Source organism: Lepidochelys olivacea (assembly GCF_965140295.1).
Source record: "Lepidochelys olivacea isolate rLepOli2 genome assembly, chromosome: 6".
NCBI classification, from domain to species: Eukaryota; Metazoa; Chordata; order Testudines; family Cheloniidae; genus Lepidochelys; species Lepidochelys olivacea.
This window is the reverse complement of record NC_140416.1, coordinates 107129257-107145057: the sequence shown is the minus strand read 5'-3', so window position 1 is coordinate 107145057 and position 15801 is coordinate 107129257. Positions and strand designations below refer to the sequence as shown.

The window sequence follows — 15801 nt, the reverse complement described above, 5'->3', positions numbered from 1 at the left end:
ACTCATGTTCATTGGGAGCAGTGTGGGGAACACTGCATAGCACCTGTAAACCAATCCTATTTAGTCCTTCGCTTTCATAATAACTAAGTTCCGTCAAAAGATCAATGAAATACAAGAAGGATTTGAGACAAATGTCAAAACATGGATTTACTGTAAATTCCTTATTTCTTGGTTTTTGTCACATCCCTGACAAACAGCTACTCTCCTTTTTGCTTTGTTCCAACTAGATCGTCTTCTGATGGAAGCAGCAGCAAATTAAAGGTTACATGCATTGATGCCAGAAATCTTGATTTGAGTTCCAACAGATGCATGAATGAGAAATTTATTACCTGATAATTTTCTCTCTGTCCAGCTTCTCTCTGAATTCGTTACTCAGGGGCTAATGCCCCTCCACCTGTGGAATTTGGAGGTGAATCAATATTGTTGCTGGAGGCTCCAGCATTATGATTCGACCGTCAGCTCAGGTCATCAAAAAGTTCTTATTACAGCTATAGAAACACTACAGCAACAATTATTAATATTAAGACGACTTAATACAATGTACTAATGTATTAGAAAAAAAATTCTATTTATATTCTGGTCATTTACCAGACTATCATGGTGGTTGAATTTGGAGAGAAGCTCTAGGAATGCCCATTTATGCCCCAACCATCCAAGAGTTAGAACAGAATGAAGAGAGAACTATTCCACCCACTGTGTAAAAAGGAACTTGCCTTGAACAGAAAGGTTTTTGGAGCTACAAGTGTGATTCCTGTATGGCTATAGGAACTAATTCTAAAACTTGCCTTTTAGAGGTAATGGCAACTAGAAAGACCAGCCACATGCTTGTCTAATTTAATCATTGTGATTAAAATTGGCACCTACACTCAAATGGAGGATCCAATGTGCCTGTCCACAAATACTGCTATGGCTCATGTCATGTTTCTATGGTGCCTAGTTGTAGGACTCTAATCAAACCTTCTAGCCAAGGTCACTAGAACTTGGGGATTATAATATTTGTATCACAGTAGCATCTAGAGGTCAGGGCTCCCTTGTGCTAGGCACTGCACAAAGAGGCAAATTCCTGCCTCAAAGAGTTTTGTTTTTCCTCAGACCTGAAATGCGAATTTGACCAGATCAGTGAATGAATGAAATATCCTGGTTGAGTTCTGTCAGGATACCAAACTGTATCAAAGGTTAATGGAGAATCCATATTGAACTACACTTTTCTTCTGATGCCCAAGTTCTTAACTGTAAGTGTATCCAGTCTGAATGAAGGAGTGCCTGTTTCAAAAGGTCTGGTGTTTTCTGCAGGTACAATGTAGGGTTCCTGGCTATCTAGCAAGTCTAAAGTGCTTTCTGGGCTGTGGAGGACTAAAAGGAGCACCACAACTCTCCCTATTCCTGTTTTTGTATCCTTTATGTGAACCGCCTTGAAGGGTAACAGTCTTTAACCAGAACATTATTTCCATTTCCATGGAAAAGCTTTGATCTCTGATTAACCCCTGGTTTTGGAATTGATAGAAATACTCATGTCTCAATCATAATCCAACACCTAATGGGAAGTAGGAGGAGACTTCCTTTGAGAGTACCATAATTGCCCACTACGTGGTTTCTTGCACCGTTTACTGATGCAGCTGGTACTGGTCACTGTCACAAACAGGACACTAGTCAAGATGGACCACTGATCTGATCCCCTGTCACCATGTTTGCATGTTTTGCTGTTTCTTTTTTCTTTTTCAATAAAGATATGCCCTGATAAAGATCTTGAAATGAACCAAATGATTTTGAAAAAACTGTATTCCAAGTATGCTTGCTTCTATGGCGAGTAAGTAAGGGTCTAGAACAAAAGTTGGGTGGCTTTCAGCGTGTTTGCATTCTGGAAAAGAATCAGCATACTGCAGTGCAGAGAACTGTTGGACATGCATGCCCTCAGAAATCCTAGCGACACAGCACCAGTAAGGAAACAGTAATTTTCACAAACCTCACAATCCTTTGAGGTTACAAAGGACTGTGGTGTAAGGGTGGCTGCAGGATAATTTTTAGACTATTTTGTGAGTTGCCGAGGAAAAAATCCCCACAAAAACCACAGCTGTTCTTAACTGGCCATTTGATTCTTCATCCCAGACTTATTTTGGTCCCAATTCTGAAATTATTCATTTCCTCACAGAAACTTCAGATGAAGTCCTAGATTAAGATTCAAATTCTATTTTTTGATCTTTAATAAAGTGAAATTAACACTAAGTTAAAAATGAGTCAAAGCAATTACTAGAAAAGAACTTTCACATAAAAGCTGGTTTAAATTTAATACAACCATTTTATCAAATTTACATAAAAAGACACAGTGCTTTCTATATTGGGTATGTATTCATTAAAAAGTGATTGGGAATGGGCTGATTTACTGAACAATTTCCTGGGTATCTAAAAGGAGCTTTTTCTAGACAGATTTTCAGCATATCACAGTGCAGTTCCAAATCTAGAATTCTTTGTGGCTCCCTACTGTGAGCCTAACAAAGGTTCAAGGAGTATGAAAGCAACAGAGTGGAGTGGTCCTAATGTTATTACACAGGTTGTTTCAACACTTACATTTTTTTCTCATTTTTCAGGTATTTGGTTTTACACTCCACCTCTTCAGTAACATGCACTTAATGAATGCATATTGAAGAAATAAGTGACTTAGCAAAACATCCAGGGCACCAAAAAGTTACAACAAACTGAACTAAAATATTAAATTATCCAAGTAAAACATACCACATATAATGGATCTTTTAAAAAAAGGATCTACTAAAGGGACATTCTCATTAAAAGGATAAGTTTTTCTGTGATATTATACAGTGCTTTTCATCCACAGATCTCAGAATGCTTTTAAGAGTATCTTTACCCCATTTTACAGATGAAGAAACTGAGTCAGAGAGAGGGGAAGTGACTTGCATAAGGTCACACAGCAGGCCAATAGCAGAGCTGGAAATAAATCCCAGGTCTCCCAACTCCCAGTTCAGCATTTTATTCCCTGGACCATCCTGTGGAACAGAATCTATAACACTTCATAAACAAATTAATTTACCTGTGGGTGGTAGACACTGAGTGATTTCACTTTGTGCAAAGGTAATAACACCTTCAATAAGAAAATTTTGTGCTCTTCTTTTAATGGTAAGGCAAATCCATTAATTATACTGTAAAAAAAATCAGAAGTTTTTAAAATCAGTTTCAAATCAGTACGTGTTCAAAATTTTCACTATTGCCAACTTTGTAAGTATAAGAAAATCATTTCTTTGTTCTTTATTTTAATTGTTCCAAGTTGTTTTTCTTTGAGCTCTCTCCCATAGAACATTAATGTAGCATTTTTTCCATGTTGAAGAAGGGGGTCATTATTTAAATAAAAATAGAACAAAATTTTAAGAATATTTAAGTCTAATTACCTAGAGCGCAGAATACAAATTCAACCAATGGTAAAATCAACATCCTCACATCCCCTATATCAAGAGTTCTAACTTGCGTCTTTCCCAGGTGCCGAAATCCTCCCTCCAAGTTCCATAAAAGACCCAGTTCCCCCCTCCAGCTTCCAATCTTTCCACCTCCTTGTAAACAAAGTTCTGAATAAATGCCCTTCCCAGCTGCTGAAAGCCAGCTAATTCATTCCTGATGAGGGAATCAACCAAAGACCCAACACCTGGGAGTCCGATTCAGGAGAGTACACAGATCGGAGACAGGATTACTCTATTGGGAAATGGGTAGTTTTTTAGCACTGGAGCAGGCAACAAGACAGCATCACAGCACATGGAGCTCCCAACACCAATTGAGTAAAGACACGTGTTACTCATTACTGGGTGCATTGTACCCTTTGATCTTTTTATCTGGAATGGTCTTTTGAAAACCTGTCAACTTTAAAAAAATGGAATTAAAAATAGTTTCACATACTACAACTGGAGTCTCACTGCCAATTTTTGTGGTTTTACAATCACATGTTCTTATTTTTCAGATGTTTTCATCTCACATTAACTAGCATGGAAGGCTCTCACAAACAAGAAGGGAACTGATAAAGTGCTGAACTATTACATCCTAAAACACTACGTTAAGAGCATTCAGCTTGCGAAGTCAAGCACTCAAAAGTTAGAAAATGCCAGAATGAAGGTTGCTTTTGCAAACTTAATTCCCCGCACCTTGTACGTGCACACTATAATGCAGTCTATAATTACATTATCATATACCATTTTTTCCACATGACCCATACTTCATTCACTGAATGAGTAGTTAGTTATTGATTATTTCTTTTTATCCTCCTCATTCAATGTGTGGCATCTGGCCTTATTTAACACGCCATGCAAACCCCACACTGAAAACAAAATTATTCATTTCCTCACAGACATTTCCATGGTGCTCTCATCATAATATCTGAGTGTTTCAAAACATGAATTTATTTTCTTAATGCTCCTGGGAGATTAGGTGTTGTCACCATTTTGTAGTTGGGGAATTGAGGCAGAACAATTAAGGCAAATTTGTCATAAAAGTGTCCATTAATTTTGGGTGCCAAGCTTAAAACACATAGGGACTGATTCTTCAGAGTAATTAGCATTTCATAGCACTTTATATGTTTGAAGCACAATTCCAATTTACTTTGGTTGCAGTTGTGAGCACTCAGCACAATTAGTAGCTAACAATGAAAATTTTCCTTTATGTGACTTGCCCAGCATCACATAGGAACTACATGGCAGAGGCAGGGATAGAATCCAATTCTCCAGGGTGGCATTCAACTTCCTTTCTCATCCTGTAATCGCCTGTCTCATTCACTGCACACATTCCAATTTCTGCAAAAAACAAGCAGGGATCCTACAAACACTAGCCTCATTAACTATGCAATATTGATTCATTCCTATAAAACCATCCTTCTTGGGCACTGAAAGAGGTCGGGGTCCCGTAGAAAAAAAATAGCATGTGATCATGTAATTACAGCATATCACAAGGCATAAGCAACCTTAAATTCTGAAAGTGCTTGACTTCGCAACCTGAACTTTTTTTGGATGTTGTTTTCTGGAACTATGCTGACCCCCAACTAGGGTCATCAGCAAGGTTCAAACCTTTAGATTCACAGCACAGACCTCTACCACCTGAGCTAAAGGACTAACTGGTAGCAGTAGAGGCTGTTATCGTCTGTGGACCTGCCACTAGAGGGCGAGAACAAACTTTGTGAGTGGGTTTCACAACTATTTGTCTGGCAGCAGAAGAACGGAGAGACTCAGGATTCTTGGGTTCTGGAGGGAAGTGTTCTTATGTGGTTACAGACCCTTCTGTCCCTGTGTCCCAAGCCAGTCTGTCACCACCACTGATCCTGACCATTCCTCCCACCGCCAGCTCCTGCCCCACTCACCCCTCTACATCTACATACTCCCATTCCTAAGCGCCCCACTCCCTGCCTTACCCTCACCCCTCTGCATTAAAGTCAGGCAGCTTCCTCTTTCACCACTTTGCTGCCTGGGCACCAGTATGGGGGGGGAATACTGAGAGCACAGGAAAGACATTTTCCCTACTTTCAATTCTCGTGCCTGAGATTTTTCACAAAGACAGCAAAAGGCACATCCCCTGACACAAGGCCAAACCCCCTTGCAAAATTTCAAGCCTTTGTTCCAAAGCAGGAGATTCTGCAGTGTGAATTACATCTTAATAGGAATACTGTCTGCCCTTCCATTCAGGATTATGTAATTTCCCTATAGCAACGGAAGTAATTGCTTACAAGTAAAAGTGGTATTTTTTTTAACACCAGTTAATACTATTTAGCCGCCAGAACATGCCATGTCACTGGCCAGCTCTCTGCAAGCCTCTGAACAACTGTGTGAGAACTACTAATCTTAGATGTCTGGTAGATAAGTTTTTCCTGAAAGTGCAATTTTTTAATTTTTTTTTTTTTTTTTTTAAGTTAACAGTGCGCCTTTAAGGAAGATTCAGGGATCTGGAACAGAAAGAGGAATGACTGAAGTTTTCCAGTTGTCAGCCAGCCTAGGACAAGGACTTTCTGTTCCTCCAGTGAGTCTCTTAGTAATGCATTAGATCCCAAACAGGCACAAAGAAAAATCTCTTTTAGCAGGCATTTGTGCTTTGCTATGGCAGGCAGTAAGGATAAAGTTAATATTGACACCACATATTGCTGATAGTATGACTGAGAAGCTAAATAAACAGGGTGTCTTGGCTTTTTTTAATATTTAATATTTTAAAGAATTATCTCTTTATAAAATAAAATAAAATTCACAATGTGACTAGGATCCAAAGACACAAGCCAACAACGTAATTTGGTTTGTCTACATAAAGGAGTAATCTTCTGGAATGGGCACTGTGGACTGACTGTTGGTATAGGAAACAGCTCTTTATAACAAAACTCCAAGTGGTATCTCCATGAAGGCCTCCAAATTAATTTTGTCTTGGCTCTGATCTGCCTTTTACAGCAATTACACAACAAAAAACAACAAAAAAAAGGTTACCTACCTTTTGTACTGTTGTTCAAGATGTGTGGCTCATGTTCATTCTAGGTGTGTGCATGCCCATACGCACAGTCATAGGAGATTTTTTTTGCCTTAGAGGTATCCATAGGATTGGCAGTGCTGCCCCCTAGAGTGCCACGCTCGTGCACCGGTATATTAGGCACCGCTGACTCTAGCCCTCTCAGTTCCTTCTTGCTAGCAGCTCCAACAGAGGGGCAGGAGGGCAGGTAATAGAATGGACGTGAGAAACACATCTTGAAGAAGAAGAGTTACGAAAGGTAGGTAACCGTTTTTTCTTCTTCGAGTGCTTGCTCATGTCAATTCCATTCTAGGTGACTCACTAGCAGTATCCTTGGAAGTGGGCTCAGAGTTCATGGTCATGCAGTTTGTAACACTTCTCTACCAAAGCCAGCATCGTCTCGGGCCTGCTGGGTAAGCGTGAAATGAGACATGAATGTATGAATGGATGACCAGGTAGCAGCCCAACAGATATCTTGAATCGGCACTTGAGCCAGGAAAGCTGCAAATAAGACTAGTGCCCTAGTCGAGTGGGCAGTTACAATTGCTGATGAAGACACTTTTACCAGATCAAAGCAAAAATGGATGCAGGCGGTGATCCATGATGAAATTCTCTGGCCGTACACTGGAAGACCTTTCATCCTGTCTACCACCGTGAAAAACAACTGCATTGACTTACGGAATGGCTTGGTTCTTTTGATGTAAAAGGCTAGCAGTCTCCTGAGGTTCCGAGAGCATAATCTGTGCTCCTCATCCAATTTATGAGGTTTTGGAAAGACGACAAGTAAATATACGTTCTGGCCTGTATAAAATTGAGAAACTACCCTGGACAGGAAAACCGGGTGCGGTCACAGGCGGACCTTGTAAAACACCATATAGGGCAGCTCCGAGGTAAGCTCCCTAATCTCATAGACCCTATGCGCAGATGTTATCGCTACCAGGAGCGAGACCTTCCATAAGAGTAGAATCATAGAATACCAGGATTGGAAGGGACCTCAGGAAGTCCATCTAGTCCAACCCCCTGCTCAAAGCAGGACCAATCCCCAACTAAATCATCCCAGCCAGGACTTTGTCAAGCCTGACCTTAAAAATCTCTAAGGAAGGAGATTCCACCACTCCCTAGGTAACGCATTCCAGTGCTTCACCACCCTCCTAGTGAAAAAGTTTTTCCTAATATCCAACCTAAACCTCCCCCACTGCAACTTGAGACTATTACTCCTTGTTCTGCCATCTGCTACCACTGAGAACAGCCTAGCTCCATCCTCTTTGGAACCCCCTTTCAGGTAACTGAAAGCAGCTATCAAATCCCCCCTCATTCTTCTCTTCTGCAGACTAAATAATCCCTGTTCCCTCAGCCTCTCCTCATAAATCATACGAAGGGAGCAGGAAGCCAAAGGCTTGAAGGGGGGACCTGTGAACCGTGACAGCATGAGATTCAGGTCCCAAGGAGGGACAGGGTCATGGACATGGGGATAGTCACGCCAGACCTTTCAAAAAACCAGACTGTCATGTCATGAGTGAAGACTGACCTGCCCTGGAATGGAGGGTGGAAGGCTGAAATAGTGGCCAACTGAACCTTAACTGATGAAAGAGACAGGCCCTGGAGTTTGAGGTGCAGAAGGTAGTCTAAGGTCGACTGCACTGAAGCCAGCTCAGGCTGAATACCCTGGTTTGAGGCCCAGCACGTGAACCGTTTCTCTGCTCTGGGGACTGACGGCGTTTGGCTGCCCTCTGAGGAGGGCTCATGGCTGGCTTACCCACCTGGGGAGACCAAGCACTCCTGCTCCTCTGCATTCAACCATGCAGCAGCCAAGTTGTCAGGTGCAGCGCAGCCGGGTTCGTGTGCAGAAGACTGCTGTGGTTCTGAGACAGCAGATCCGGCCAGAGGGGCGGCTGCAGCAGACCCGCCACTGAGAGGTCCAGCAGGGTGCCGAACCAGTGTTGGCAAGGCTAAGCCGGGACTATCAGGATAACCTTTGCCTTGTCCTGTTTCATCTTCTCAAGGACTCTGTGAATTAATGGCACTGATGGGAAGGAGTACATTCGGGCCCCCAACCACAGAAGCAAAAACGAATCTGACAGGGAGCCTCTGTTGATCCCCCAAAATTGAGTAAAACATGTAGCACTTCCTGGGTGGATTTGTTTGCGTTCCAGCAGAACAGGGAGTTCCCCACCTTTGGAAGATGATGTTAACCACCTCTGGATGGAGTGACCATTCGTGGCAAGACCAAAAGGTCCTGCTGAGGTGATCTGCCAACACGTTCCTGGCCACGGGAAGGTGCATGGCAATGAGATAAATGGCATGCTGCTCACAGAAGTCCCAGAGCGCTTCTTGCAGTGGGCTGACGATCAGGTTTTGCTTTGCTTGCTGATGTAAAACACTGCGGCGGTATTTTCCTTTAGGATCTGCAGCACCTTGCCCTTCACATGAAGCAGGAAAGTCTGATAGTCCAAGCAAACCGCTCTGAGCTCTCTGACCTTTATGTGGAGGGAGCAAGCATCTCACGACCAACAGTCTTGTGTGCTGATATCAGCCAGGTGGGCCCCCCACCTCAGGTTCAAGGCATCGGAGACCAGTGTCAGTGATGGGGCTGCAAAGGGAAATGCCTGCAACACTGATCCAGGTTTCACCCACCATTTCACGGATGACTGTATGTGGTCCAGCACCCTGACCACGCAGTCTAGATTGTGCTGTTGGGGATGTAGACCGAAGACAACCATGCTTGCAGGGATCTGAGATGGAACCGCGCGTGACTGATTACGTAAGTACAGGCTGCCATATGGCTTAACAAGCTCAGGCACGTGTGAGCTCTCACATGCAAGATCAGGTTTGACATGGCTCAGAAACAGGCATCCAGAAGGAAGGCTCTGGCTCTTGTGGAGTTGAGGACCGCGCTATGAAAGCTGTCTGTTGCACCAGTATTAAGGTTGATTTCCTTTTATTAACTGGCCCAGATTGTTGCAGGTGGAACATACCAGATCGAGGCTCCTTTGAACCTGACCCCGAGATCTGCCCTTGATGAGCCAGTCATCAAGGTACGGATAAACCTGGACCCCTCGATGCCTCAGGTAAGCAGCCACTGGCACCATGCATTTTGTAAAAACTGGCGGGGCTGCTGAGTCCGAAGGGAGGCATCATGAATTGGAAATGACGCTGGCCCACCACAAAACAGAGGAACCATCTGTGTCCTTGAAAAATGGAGATATGAAACTATGCGTCCATCAAGTCGAGGGCGGCGTAACAGTCTCCAGGATCCAGGGAAGGGATGATGGAGGCCAGGAAGACCATGCAAAACTTCACCTTTGTGAGATATTTTTTGAGGAGTCACAAGTCTAGAATGGGTCTTAAGCCCCCTTTCACTTTGAGGATTAAGAAATAGTGGGAGAACCCCCCTTTCCCGCTCATGTCCTGAGGGACCTCCTCCACCACTCCTAGCTGTAGGAGATTTTCTACTTCCTGAGCAAGGAGTTGCTCATGAGAAACCCATCCCTCTTCAGGGACCTAAGGGGAGTGGGAGGGAGGGGCAGCCGAGAATTGGAGGGTGTAGCCCAGAGATGATATACCGAGCATCCAACGGTTTGAGGTTACTCATGACCAAGCCAACCGGAAGGCGGTTCAGGAAGGAGTAGGGTGGATCCTGAGAATTGACTCAGGCGCGGTCCTCAAGCACATCCTCAAAATGAGCGCTTCTGGCCCTCTGGGTATTTTGCTGGACAGGCAAACGGGAGGTGGAGGGGCAATGATGGCTGAACCCTGAGTCTTTGTCTGTTCTCCTAGAGGAGCCCTGCTGAGGAGGCCAAGGCCTAGGAGGCGGAGGCAGTCTGAACGGTTTTCTCACCATCTGCGGTGTGGCAGGCTTAGTGAGCGGAAAGCGTCTCTAATGTCCTTGAGTCCATGCAGCCTTGCATCCGTCTGCTCTAAGAAGCGCCCCCTTCCATCAACGGAAGGTCCGGATGGAGGACTGCATCTCCTGGGACAGACCCACAGACTGAAGCCAGGAACTGTGCCACATTACCATGGCCGCGGCAATGACCCTTGCCGCTGAATTGGCCGCATCCCAGGCCATCTGGAGGTACCTTCCTCCAAAATGGTGGTAAACTCCTGGCCCAAGTCCTGGGGCAGGGAGTCAAACTTTTTGAGGGAGTCCCACAGATTAAAACTGTATTTCCCCAATAAAGCCTGGTGGTTTGACACCCTAAACTGAAGTGTGGCCATTGAATAAATGTTCCTTCCAAAAAGGTCTGGCCTCTTGGTGTCTTTATTTGTGGGTGTGGAACTGGCTTGCCCTTCCCTGTCCCTTTCATTGGCTGCCGAGATGACCAGTGACCCTGGAGGCGGGTGGGTATAAGTATTCAAACCTTTTAGCAGAGATGAAGTATTTATTTTCAGCCTGCTTGGAGGTGGGTGGGATAGAACACAGGGATTGCCAGAGGGCCTTGGCTATGTTTAAAATCCCGTCATACACTGGCAATACGACCCACGCAGGGGCTGACGTCGTTAGCAGGTTGAATAAAGTGTCAGACTGCTCTGCCATTTCTTCCATCTCCAAGCCTTAGTTTGAAGCCACCCTCCTGAGCAGGACTTTGTACTCCTTAAAGTCATCCAGTGGACTGGCATGCAAGGGCCCTGCTACCACCTCAGCTGGCAATGAGGACGAGGATTGGACTACCGGGGAAGGGCCTGGAACATTGTCCCCTGTAGGGGAAGGTTCCTTTGGAGTGGATACCTGCTCTTCAACCCCCAGTATCATATTCCACTCCACGCACCGAGCCCAGTGCCATCAGTGCCAGGGGTTGCTTCTCCAAGGCAGCAAGGGAGGAGAAGTGCAAGAAGGGCATCGGGATGCCCCATACATTCCAATATGGCCACTGTGCAGGCCACTGGCTCCTAGGTTGGCAACATGGTAGTTGAGGCAGCCTCAGGCACCCACAAGGGCCGCTGCTGCTGTCACGGTGAGGGGCTGAAGTTCCGCTCAGCTCCAGACGAGTCCCCTTCTGGTGACCATGGTGGGGCTGTAGAGGCTGACCGTAGCTGCGGGAGAGTGATGCCTTGAATAGAGGGATTGGCGACTATCCAAAGACCCAAGTGGGGATATTGGTCACCAATGCTGAACCAGTCTCGTGCCTGGGGGGAACAACACACCAACAGAGATCTGCACCAGGGAGTTGACTGGCAAGACGACGATTGGTGTTGGTTGTACAGAGACTGACGCCTCACTGTGGGCAATTCGCACCATGTTGATGGTGACCACGAGTGCGGTGCTGATGACTTGGGCTGTCTGACAGGAGATCTAGGTTACAGAGTCGGGAATCTCAGCCGTGAAGACAGGGAACGCTGTCTTTGCTCCAGGGACCGACGGCGTTTGGCTGCCCTCTGAGGAGGTCTCATGGCTGGCTTACTGGCTTGGGGAAACTTAGCTGTATCTAAGGTTGTGCACAGCACCGGGAGGATTCTCTGGTCCCTGGCCGCCATGAGGCTCTCAGACGTTAATAGCCCTGCCAAGTGCCTGGGGCCCCTACTGCTCCCAGGAGTCAAAGGCGGATCCCTAATGGGGTTGAATGAGCCAGCAGGGGATGAACCATCTTGAGGATCCGGAGTGGGCGGACGGGCTGAACTGGGTCCTTTGCCCAACTCCCCTGGACTTAAGTTCCCGCTAAGCTGCGCAGCCGCACAGCAGGCTATCAAAGGCCCAGCCCAGCTGAAGCTGCCACAGCCAGGGAGAGGCTCCTCTCCCCCCAGCACAGCCAGCTGGAGCTGCTGCAGCCAGGGAGAGGCTCCTCTCCCCCCAGCACAGCCAGCCGGAGCTACTGCTGCTGGAGAGGGACACCTCTACCCCCGCCGGCGTTGCTGCAGTGAGAGAGGGCTGGGGGGAGTCCTCCCTCTCTGCCACAGCTCCGGGGCAGCCTGCATCCCGGAGCCCACACCCCCAGCCAGAGCCCTCACCCTCCCACCCCAACCCTCTACCCCAGCCCAGAGCCCCCTCACACACACCTCCCAATCCCCTCATCCTGGCCCCATCCCAGAGCTTGCACCCCCAGCCAGAACCCTCTGCCCTAGTCCTGAGTCCCCTCCTGTAGCCAAATCCCCTCTCCCACCCCAGAGCCAGCACCCCAAGCCAGAGCCCTCACCCCCCTCCCAACATATCCCAACCCTCTGCTCGAGCACCGAGCCCCCTGGCACGCTCTGAACCCCTTGGCCCCACCCCCACCACACATCACCTCCATATTGGCGCACATAATAAAATTCATTCTGCACATGGACGTAAAAAATTAGAGGGAACACTGCCCTTGACCCTTCTTGCACGGTGCCGGAGAGTCTCATTTCTTCAGGTGCTCTTTGGCACCAGCGAAGGAGAGTGGTGCTGGGCAGAACTTGGTGCTGGAGGTGCACTCCACACCAATGCCGAGGTGCTAGGTGAAGAGTCGGAGTGGAAAGGCTCCGACGCTGGGCAAAGCGTAGCCTCCATGAGGAGGGCCCTTAGATGAATGTTGCGTTCCTTTTGAATTCTAGGATGGAAGTTCTTACAAATGCGACTTGTCCTTCACATGTGACTCTCCCAAGCACTTTAGGCAGCTGCTATGGGGGTTGCTAATGGGCACAGGCCTATTACAGAAAGAACAAGGCTTAGAACCTATGGACCATCCCTGCTGGGACTCTTACTTACTAACTACACTACTTAACACCACTAACTACTGTAAACAAACTGACAGGTTTCAGAGTAGCAGCCGTGTTAGTCTGTATTCGCAAAAAGAAAAGGAGGACTTGTGGCACCTTAGAGACTAACCAATTTATTAGAGCATAAGCTTTCGTGAGCTACAGCTCACTTCCTCTGAGGAAGTGAGCTGTAGCTCACGAAAGCTTATGCTCTAATAAATTGGTTAGTCTCTAAGGTGCCACAAGTCCTCCTTTTCTTTTTGTAAACAAACTATATACAGAACTAACAAGCAATAAATGCTAGAAAGAACCACTATCCACTTGAGAGGCAAGGGGAAGGTGCTCCGACCAGCTGTCACAGATGGTAAGAAGGAACTGAGAGGGTGTATGGCCGGTGGTGCCTAATTTACCAACGCATGAACGTGGCACTCCAGAGGGTGCCACTGCCAACCCTACAGATACTGCTAAGGCAAAAAAAAATCTCAGACTGTGCACGTGGGCGTGCACACACCAAGAATGGAATCAACATGAGCAGGCACAAAAGAAGAAAAACCTATTACCTAGAGGGAGCTGTATGTCAGTAGCCTCCTCCACAAAAATCTTGCTTAGAGTGGGGAGGAAAGTGGATCACCTGCCATATAGGGGAGAATTCACAATTCAAAAATCTGAATTTAAGTACTGGGTATTTAGATTAAAAAAAAAACAGTCTAGTTTTCATCCAGCTGAGGAGAATGTGAAATATTTATCTAGTACTTGTATTTAACTTTAGACCTTAATAGTTCTAATAACTGTTCCACACCTTCTAGTGGTAGCAAGCAGGATGACAGAGTAATAACGTGGCAGAGAAGTTTCAACATTGGGGCAGCTTTTCAACAGTAAGGCAGTAATAAATATTCATGCTTTTAATTTTATATACTTTTATGTTGCATTCCAATTGTGCAATTAGTTTTGTGGGAGCCATGTCTAAAAAACGTATCTTTTGGAGCTTCATTTTGAGAACTCTCTTAGAGATGTGAAATCATCGGTTTGTGTTTTCTGCTAATACAGTGGAAACAGGTTAATGACAAACTAATTTCAGATGAATGTGCATTTCTTAGGGCTTTTTCAAGAAAGCCCAATTACTGCTTTCTCTTTTGTAACTTGTTGGTCAACATTACTTGACTGTAAATAACTTCTGGAATATGTTGAGCTGTGGCTCACGAAAGCTTATGCTCAAATAAATTTGTTAGTTTCTAAGGTGCCACAAGTACTCCTTTTCTTTTTACTGTTAACTTTGGAATCCTTTTACTTGTTGAACATTTCAATAAATAAGATATATAAATAACTATTCAAGACAAATCTATGCATAGGTCCAAGCTATTTCAGCTATAATTTCAATGTTTTTCCAGCAAACATAGATGCACACAATGTAAATTATCAAACTTCACTAATCAGTTTATTTTATTCTAACATTTAAGTATCTGAAAAGTCTCTGTAGTATATCTACCCATGCATATAGTATAAAATGTGTGAATCTGTTTAAAACAAGAGTTTGCTCGGTACTCACAGAATTGAAAAAATGCACATCAGTTTTGATTATAAAGGCTCTGTTTTCCTTAAATTTGTACAAATTGTAATTTCAAAAGCATTTACTGTGAGCTGAGATTAACATAAAATGAGTATCCAATGATCTGATAATCTATGTTTAACATATGATCACTCGAAAAACCATTTGTAGCAGGGTGGTCACCCGCTCCAGCGCTGACAGGGTAAAAGTCAGCCCTGGAAGAGGCCTAAGGGCTGGGAGAAAAGCCCAGGCTGATGAACGGATCATTGATGAAGGGATCAGCAGCAGCTGTGGCCAGCTCAATCAGGGCCCAGCTGGCCCCTATAAGAGGGCAGTGGGCCAGGAGCAGGCAGTCTCTCTCTGACAGCAGAGAGGAAAGGACCTGGCTGCCTGGGAGCTAAACAGGAACCTGAGGTGGGGTAGCACTGGGGAAAGGTAGGAGGAGCTGGGGAGCTCATGCCGGGAAACCCCCCAGGCTGCAGGGCTTTGTGCGGGGCCTAAACAGGTTCTGGGGCTGTAAAGGGGCAGACCGGGGCTAGGTAGAGGCAGTAGGTCCTACCTCCCCATGCCTATGATGGCTGGCTTATACAGACTGCAGTTGGCCCCAGTGAAAGGGGGCTAGATGGTGACTGGCAGTAGCCCATAGGCTGAGGCAAGGTGGGATTAGGGTGCTTGGGGGTTCCCCAGGGAGGGGAGACCCAGAGACTGGGGGAGATACTGCTGGGGCAGAACCCCCAGATAAAGGGGCACTGGGGTCTGGAAGGGACATGGGGACCAGCGAGAGGCGGGACATCGGCCAGCAGGGGGCACTCCGGAGGCTGGTAAGCTAATTCCCTGGACGAACAACGGGAGGCGCCGCAGGGTTGAGTCCCACCCTGTGACATCATTCTATTGTTGATCAGGACACACAACTGTATGCACAACAGACATGGGATAGATTTAACAGTCAGGTCGCAACTTTGTTAATTTAACACTGGATAGGGGTGCTATGTGCCCACACTCTGCCCTCCCATACCAAGTATTTAACTGGTTCCAGTGTGGGGCTACAGGGCTCCCGCCACATAGCCAATAACTCAGAGTATATCTTCTCAGCCTACCCCTGGGACTGAGCTCAATTCTGAATCCTTGCTCCC

General features: G+C 45.9%; 1 protein-coding gene across 3 annotated transcripts in view; it reads right to left on the bottom strand.

Annotated features, from left to right (window-relative positions):
• PPP2R5C (protein phosphatase 2 regulatory subunit B'gamma) overlaps positions 1 to 15801 on the bottom strand; it is a 326481-nt gene that overhangs the window by 51055 nt on the left and 259625 nt on the right. For all 3 annotated transcript variants that reach the window (XM_084630786.1, XM_084630787.1, XM_084630788.1), the window contains one exon: positions 3044 to 3152. In XM_084630786.1, coding sequence (XP_084486912.1) covers positions 3044 to 3152 — 109 coding nt within the window. The remainder of the gene's footprint in view (positions 1 to 3043; positions 3153 to 15801) is intronic.